This window comes from Capricornis sumatraensis, chromosome 19 (assembly GCF_032405125.1).
Source record: "Capricornis sumatraensis isolate serow.1 chromosome 19, serow.2, whole genome shotgun sequence".
Taxonomy (NCBI): domain Eukaryota; kingdom Metazoa; phylum Chordata; class Mammalia; order Artiodactyla; family Bovidae; genus Capricornis; species Capricornis sumatraensis.
The window spans coordinates 63557970-63566906 of record NC_091087.1 but is presented as its reverse complement, the minus strand read 5'-3'; the positions used below and the strand labels follow the sequence as shown (position 1 = coordinate 63566906).

The window sequence follows — 8937 nt, the reverse complement described above, 5'->3', positions numbered from 1 at the left end:
ACAAAAAATGTATCTTCCTGTAAACAATTTTTTTTTGCTTTGGAGCCCTCATAATGCTTTAGAAAGACAGATAATATAATTTATTTAATGATACCTAGTGACATTATGCATGATCATGTTAACTTGTATTCTGTTCTTCCAACAGATTAGTATTAAAATCGGAAGTTTGTATCTTTTGCTGGATATTGGAGATTTAATGTAATGGCAACAGAATTTATAAAGAGTTGCTGCAGAGGATGTTTCTATGGTGGAACAGAAAAACATGACTGTGAGTTTTGCTTCTTTTTAATTTCAGCATTTATTTCATGTCTTTATTTGTGGCATTTTGTGATATAAATGTAAATGAGACATATTTTTTAACTTCACGAGGTGGTCAGAAACATAAATGTGAGGCACACTCGCTAGGTATGAAAGTACCTTGGAGCATAGGGGAGAGAAAGATGTGTTCAACATAGGAGAGACTCTAGGACATTACCACAAGAAGATGGCCTGTGGTACGGAAGTTTGAAGAGGATTTTAGCAAGCCAGGTGGGAAGAAGGAAGTAAGAGAAAGTGAGGATTAGACATGTGTGTTACAGGTGGATGAAATAGTGTGAGCAAAAGTAGGAAGAGAAGTATTCGGGGAATAACATACTCTGGCAAAGGGCTTCCCTGGTGGCTCAGAGGTTAAAGCATCTGCCTCCAATGTGGGAGACCTGGGTTTGATCCCTGGGTTGGGAAACTACCCTGGAGAAGGAAATGGCAACCCACTCCACTGTTCTTGCCTGGAGAATCCCATGGTCGGAAGAGCCTGGTCGGCTACAGTCCACGGGGTCTCAAAGGCTATAGTCCACTGGGTCGCAAAGAGTCAGACATGACTGAGTGACTTCACTTTCACTTTCACTATACTCTGGCAAATGTTTTAACTTAAATACAGACAGTTTCCAATTTATGAACAATGCTTTAAAATGTGCCTTCCATGGATGAATGAATGACCAATAGAGAAGAAACCTGTAACTTTATCAAGAGCCACACTTATCAAGGGCTCCTGGAGAGAGAGTTCCCTTGCTATTGCATGGGTTTTCTCAACCCTTCAAGGTTATGACTGGAACTTTATTTTTCTTGGTTCTTTCTTATATTTCTTAGTCTAAAGCATAGCTTCCTAGTATATTTGAATATGAAGGCTTCTTTTTCTCAATAAAACATCTCATAAATTCCAACAGAGTAGTAGTTGTGCTTTCATTCTGTCTATAGACAGTATTAATTATACATAAAGATTAGCTCTAGATGTTTCTTACTTCCTCATCTGAAGTCACACAGCCTAGGAATCACAAATCTTTCTAAGTAATAAACAAAAGAGGTCACAGAAGCTAGCACAGGGGAGTTGATATTATACTAGGGTCAAAGTAAATTTTATTTTGTGATTTAGTAAAGATTTTTTTTGTAGACATGGAGACCTTTAGCTTCTTTTCAAAGTAACTTTTGGTATTTAAGGTTGAAATTAACCATTAATATTAACAATAAGAATTGTTTTATTGACAATATTTTATTTAAATGACTAGGTTAATATTTATTTGAAAGCACTGTGAAATTAACTACAAAATTAATCTGTTTTCCATCTATGAACTCTTTTTTGGAAATGAGATTCTTTAGAAACTGCTTTTACCATTATGATAAGTTAATACACTTTGGTAGTAGTATATTAACTTCTCAAATATTGGCTAGGCAGAATTAATGTAGATTCCAGAGTGCTTGATAAGACCCAAAAGTAGTTTATGTGTCAACAGTTTCTTTTAAAATGGTTAAATAAGTACCAAAGCATATTAGGTTTAGATTATTATATGCATAAATCTCCGTGCTTGTTTATAATTTTTCTCTTTTCTTTTCTCTTCTTTTCTATGCAGTATCTGTGGAAAGAGACCTTAAAGCGGCAGTATCACATAGTCAAAATACTACTATCTCTATACCCCCATTGACTTCTGTTTCTGTAAAGCCTCAGGTTGGCTGTACTGAGGATTATTTACTTTCCAAGTTACCATCTGATGGCAAAGAAGTACCATTTGTGGTGCCCAGGTTTAAGTTATCTTATATTCAGCCCAGGACGCAAGGAACTCCTTCACAGTTGGAAGAACTAGAAGGTAAACAATAAAATGGCAGGATTTAAAAATCAACATGCAGCATTTAAATGTTGTTATTGCTGTTATTTAATTTGCTCTTTTATATGTATATATATATAAAGATATAAAATATCTTTGTGTACAAATTTGACATTTCATTTTTTTTAAATGTCTTGCTTCTTTAGAGGAATTCAGTGCACAGTGTTTTTGAAAAGTCCCATTATGATATCTGACACTAGTCAACACATTTGTGTGTAGAATTGGCCTTTTTTAGGGCTTTGAAGGTGGCACTAGTGGTAAAGAACCCACCTGACAATGCAGGAGATGGGGGTTTGATCCTTGGGTCGGGAAGATCCTCTGGAGGAGGGTATGACAACCCACTCTAGTATTCTTGTTTAAAGGAGTAATATAATTGTAATATGTCAGTTATCCTTCACACATTTAGAAAGAAAAAATAGACAAATTATTCTGGTTTTGGTCAATAAATATAGGAAATATTATTTTCTAAGTTTTAGTGTAAAGAGAAATAAGGAATCAATGAAGTAGTATTTCTCCCTTCCCTTCTTTCTCATTATTATATTTCTCAGTCTAAAAATGCTTCCCAGTCTAAACAGCCACTTGAATGAGGTAGATTCATTGGTTGAATTTTGGCTGATATTCTAGAGGCCAATGGACTAAGGAAGATAAAAGGAAGCAACATGTAACTTGTATTTTAGAAATAGTTTGTTTTAGTTCATTGAAACAGTCACAATGGTTTATTTCCCTAAAAATTTTATTATGGAAATTTTCAAACATTGGAAGAACTTAATGATGAATGCCTGTATATCTACCATATAGATTCTATCATTAACACTTTTATTATATATACTTTATCACATATCTATCTATCCATTTCCTTAACCATTAGTAATTCTTTTGAGGGTAGGGGGAGAATGCATTTCAGAGTAAATTGTAGACATCAGTACACTTCTCTCTAAATATTTAAGTATATATATCATTTACTAGAGTTCAGTTATTTATAGTTTCCTTCTTTTGACATAAACTTTAAACAAAATGAACTGCCCAAGTTGTAAGTATATCTTTGTTGAGTTTTGACAAATGTATGTACCAGTGTGATCCAACCTCCTGTCAAGATCTATAGTATTTCTCTAAGTACTTTTTCTGCCCCATCCTTTCTCTCTTCTTATGGGATACCAATTACACATATGTTGGACCCTGTGATATTGTCTTATTTGTCTATGAAACTTCTTTTTTTCCCCATTTTTTTTCCTCCTCTCTATTCTTTTTTTTTTTTAATGTAAAACATTTAATTTGTTGTTCTTTTGGGGCAATTTGATGCATCATCAGTGTATTACAACTGAACCACTAATCTTATAGTTTCATCAACAGTAGCTTGTTTGCTTTCATGACACTGCTGAGCAATCAGCTATTTCTGCAGAGGTTCAAGTGAAAAGCCTTTTAAGAAGTGTGCAAGTTCCTTTTGTATATCTCCAAAAGGTTTATTCATTCTATTAGCTTTTTCATCATTCACAGTGTTTATCTTGTTAAGATTAGTGGTAGCTGGTTTTGCTTTATTTTTAACCTTAAAGCTTTTTTGGCTGGCTATTTGGAATGTTCCTGGACTTCTGCCCTCTTAGTTTGTTCTCGGCCATTGTCTCTGATAGCCTCACGCAGCTGTTCAAGTTCCAGGTGACGCCATATGCATCTCCTCTGTATTCTTAAGGTTTGGTAATATTGACCTATTTTCAAGTTCACTGTCTCTCCTCCATTATTTCCATTCAGCCATTAAGCCCATCCAGTGAGTTTTTAATTTTAGATATATTTTCCCGTTGTAATATTTACATTTAATTCTTCTTTTCATAGTTTCTATTTTTCTGTGGTTTCTGCCCCCCCCAGTAATCATAAACCTATTTTCTTTTATTTCTTTGAGTTTTAACATCTTTGTGTACTATTCTAACATCTGGGTCTTCCAGATTTAGATTCTGTGGATTATCCTTTTTTGAGAATGAGTCCCATTTCTTTGTATGTGGAGTGATTTTGGATTGTATTCTGGACATTGGATGTCATGTTGTGGAGACTCTGGAATCTGTTATATTACTCTTGACAGTTTTTTCCCCCCCTTCCTTCCCTTCCTCCTCTCATCCTTTCCTTCCTCCTTCCTTAACTTTAGCAGTTAATTAACCTGGTTGTACTGTGTGGCAGATTCTGTGCCTTTGGTGGCAGCTGCTATCTGAGCTTAGTATTTTTCTTTTTTTAATCTTTATTGGGAGCCTGTATCACACATGTGTGGTTCAGAGATCAGCCAGATATTTGAGCAGACTTTTAGTCACAGAATTTGGGGTTTTCTCCTTTCCAAGATTCCCACCTTATTTCTAGCAGCTGTGGTTGCTCTGTACTCTGCTCTATGTTCTTCAGGCCAGAAACACTGGATTGTCTACTGGAGTTTTATTTGCCTCCCCGAACACGGTGCCAATTTTGGCCTGCACAAAGGCTAAAAGTCATTAAAAACAGGTGGCCATTCCCCTTTGTCCTAAAGTGCTGTTTAGAATCCTTACTACTTTTTTTTCACTCTCTAGTACCTTCAGGGTATTTTGTTTGTTTGTTTTGATTGGTTATTATAGTTATCTACAGGAGAGTTGGACTTCTCAGGTGGTGGTAGCGGTCAAGAACCTGCCTGCCTAATGCAGGTGACCTAAGAGATGCAGGTTTGATCCCTAGGTTGGGAAAATCCCCTGGAGGAGGGTATAGCAACCCACTCCAGTATTCTTGCCTGGAGAATCCCATGGGCAGAGGAACCTGGCGGGCTACAGTCCATAGGGTCACAAAGATTTGGACACAACTGAAGCGACTTAAGGTCTGCTGCTGTAAAGAGCAATATTGCTTAGGAACCTGGAATGTTAGGTTCATGAATCAAGGCAAATTGGAAGTGGTCAAACAGGAGATGGCAAGAGTGAATGTTGACATACTAGGAATCAGACAACTAAAATGGACTGGAATGGGTGTATTTAACTCAGATGACCATTATATCTACTACTGTGGGCAGGAATCCCTTAGAAGAAATGGAGTAGCCATCATGGTCAACAAAAGAGTCCGAAATGCAGTACTTGGATGCAGTCTCAAAAATGACAGAATGATCTCTGTTCGTTTCCAGAGCAAACCATTCAATATCATGGTAATCCAAGCCTGTGCCCCAACCAGTAACGCTGAAGAAGCTGAAGTTGAACAGTTCTATGAAGACCTACAAGACCTTTTAGAACTAACACCCAAAAAAGATGTCCTTTTCATTATAGGGGACTGGAATGCAAAAGTTGGAAGTCAAGAAACATCTGGAGAACAGACAAATTTGGCCTTGGAGTACAGAATGAAGCAGGGCAAAGGCTAACAGTTCTGCCAAGAGAACGCACTGGTCATAGCAAACACCCTCTTCCAACAACACAAGAGAAGACTCTATACATGGACATCACCACATGATCAACCCAAAATCAGATTGATTATATTATTTGCAGCTAAAGATGGAGAAGCTGTATACAGTCAGCAAAAACAAGACCGGGAGCTGACTGGCTCAGATCATGAACTCCTTATTGCCAAATTCAGACTTAAATTGAAGAAAGTAGGGAAAACCACTAGACCATTCAGGTATGACCTATATCAGATCTGTTATGATTATACAGTGAAAGTGAGAAATAGATTTAAGGGACTAGATCTGATAGATAGAGTGCCTGATGAACTATGGACAGAGGTTCGTGACACTGTATAGGAGACAGGGATCAAGACCATCCCCATGGAAAAAAAAATGCAAAAAAGCAAAATGGCTGTCTGGGGAGGCCTTACAAATAGCTGTGAAAAGAAGAGAAGTGAAAAGCAAAGGAGAAAAGGAAAGATATAAGCATCTGAATGCAGAGTTCCAAAGAATAGCAAGAAGAGATAAGAAAGCCTTCCTCAGTGATCAATGCAAAGAAATAGAGGAAAAGAACAGAATGGGAAAGACTAGAGATCTCTTCAAGAAAATTAGAGATACCAAGGGAACATTTCATGCAAAGATGGGCTCGATAAAGGACAAAATGGTATGGACCTAACAGAAGCAGAAGCTATTAAGAAGAGGTGCCAAGAATACACAGAAGAACTGTACAAAAAAGATCTTCTTGACCCAGATAGTCACGATGGTGTGATCACTCACCTAGAGCCAGACATCCTGGAATGTGAAGTCAAGTGGGCCTTAGAAAGCATCACTACGAACAAAGCTAGTGGAGGTGATGGAATTCCAGTCAGCTATTTCAAATCCTGGAAGATGATGCTGTGAAAGTGCTGCACTCAATATGCCAGCAAATTTGGAAAACTCAGCAGTGGCCACAGGACTGGAAAATGTCCATTTTCATTCCAATCCCTAAGAAAGGCAATGCCAAAGAATGCTCAGACTACCACACAATTGCATTCATCTCACACGCTAGTAAAGTAATGCTCAAAATTCTCCAAGCCAAGCTTCAGCAATATGTGAGCCATGAACTCCCTGATGTTCAAGCTGGTTTTAGAAAAGGCAGCGGAACCAGAGATCAAATTGCCAACATCTGCTGGATCATGGAAAAAGAAAGAGAGTTCCAGAAAAACATCTATTTCTGCTTTATTGACTATGCCAAAGCTTTTGACTGTGTGGATCACAATCAACTATGGAAAATTCTGAAAGAGATGGGAATACCAGACCACCTGACCTGCCTCTTGAGAAACCTATATGCAGGTCAGGAAGCAGCAGTTAGTACTGGACATGGAACAACAGACTGGTTCCAAATAGGAAAAGAAGTACGTCAAGGCTGTGTATTGTCATCCTGCTTATTTAACTTCTGTGCAGAGTACATCATGAGAAATGCTGGACTGGAAGAAGCACAAGCTGGAATCAAGATGGCTGGGAGAAATATCAATAAGCTCAGATATGCAGATGACACCACGCTTATGGCAGAAAGTGAAGAGGAACTAAAAAGCCTCTTGATGAAAGTAAAAGAAGAGAGTGAAAAAGTAGGCTTAAAACTCAACATTCAGAAAACAAAGATCATGGTATCTGGTCCCATCACTTCATGGGAGATAGATGGGGAAACAGTGGAAACAGTGTCAGACTTTATTTTGGGGGGCTCCAGAATCGCTGCAGATGGTGACTGCAGCCATGAAATTAAAAGACGCTTACTCCTTGGGAGGAAAGTTATGACCAACCTAGATAGCATATTCAAAAGCAGAGATATTACTTTGCCAACAAAGGTCTGTCTAGTCAAGGATATGGTTTTTTCAGTGGTCATGTATGGATGCGAAAGTTGGACTGTGAAGAAAGCTGAGCGCTGAAGAATTGATGCTTTTGAACTGTGGTGTTGGAGAAGACTCTTGAGAGTCCCTTGGACTGCAAGGAGATCCAACCAGTCCATTCTATAGGAGATCAGTCCTGGGTGTTCTTTGGAAGGAACGATGTTAAAGCTGAAGCTCCAATACTTTGGCCACCTCATGTGAAGAGTTGACTCATTGGAAAAGACTCTGATGCTGGGAGGGATTGGGGGCAGGAGGAGAAGGGGATGACAGAGGATGAGATGGCTGGATGGCATCGCCAACTCGATGGACATGAGTTTGGGTGAACTCCAGGAGTTGGTGATGGACTGGGAGGCCTGGCATGCTGCAATTCATGGGGTCACAAAGAGTCGGACTCAACTGAGCGACTGAACTGACCTGAACTGAATTGAACTGAAGCGACTTAACACTACTCATGCACAGGAGAGTTGGGTCTGGCAGAAGTGATAATTTGTTTTAAAGAAGCAAGGAAAGATGAACCCTGATACTGGCTTAGCACATATCAGCTTTGATACCCTGCTTTGCACATATCAGCATTGTGTCTCCTAAACGGTCTAAAAGTTCTGATTTACAGTATACCCTGATCAATTGATCTTTCTCTCGCACTTGTTAACAGCATTCGGAGTAAACCATATAAATGGCCTTGTAATCTGTTTTATTCATATCATATATCATGAAATTATTAATGGCTCAATAGTAAAGGGTAAATCATATGAAAGTATTATACAATTTTTTAAATAAATTCTCTATTCTTAGACATATAGGGTATTTTATGTATTATTTTCATTATCGGAAGCTAAGTAAGAAATACCTACCTGACAGCATGTGATAGTTTTTCTTTTGTCTTTTTTTTTTCATTGTATTGCTAGAAAAAATTACTTTTTAGTTGGATGAGTGAGAAATTGGTTTACACTGAAATTATAGGCTCAATGAAGATGTCATAAATCCATCTGATTTTTAGCATATTGGAAAGAAAATTATTTAATCAGTCAATAAAGCATTTTTGGTGCCTAATTATAGAAATCAAATATGTATATCTTGTATATATGTATGATTGTGTGAGTGATGTGCTGATACAGAGATTTTGAGATGGACCACTATCAATGACTAAAATCATGTTTCAGATATTTGACATTTGTTACATTGTATTACGTACTTGCTGTTGGATCTGATTTTAACTGCAGCTTACTGCTTGGATAACAGAGATTGATTATTAATATTTTACTATATTTGCTTTATGACATGTCTATCCATTAAGAGAATGCATTTGAATAAATCCTGAAATTTTTAATTGGGCTTTTGAGAGGTATAAGCAGTTGTGCTACTTTATATTTAGTTCTATAGCACTGTGGTTCTGTAAATTGAGAGTTATTAATCTTGAACTTTAAATATAATATCTTTTTAAGAGGAAAATTGGAATTCTTTTTTTAAAAATAAAAATTTATTTATTTTAATTGGAAGTTAATTACTTTACAATATTGTATTGGTTTTGCCACACATCAACATGAATCCGCCACAG

General features: G+C 37.3%; 1 protein-coding gene across 2 annotated transcripts in view; it reads left to right on the top strand.

Annotated features, from left to right (window-relative positions):
• Positions 1-201: 201 nt before the first annotated feature.
• Positions 202-8937, top strand: part of TC2N (tandem C2 domains, nuclear) — a 30292-nt gene continuing 21556 nt past the window's right edge. For both annotated transcript variants that reach the window (XM_068991270.1, XM_068991269.1), the window contains exons 1-2: positions 202-268; positions 1884-2117. In XM_068991270.1, coding sequence (XP_068847371.1) covers positions 202-268; positions 1884-2117 — 301 coding nt within the window. The remainder of the gene's footprint in view (positions 269-1883; positions 2118-8937) is intronic.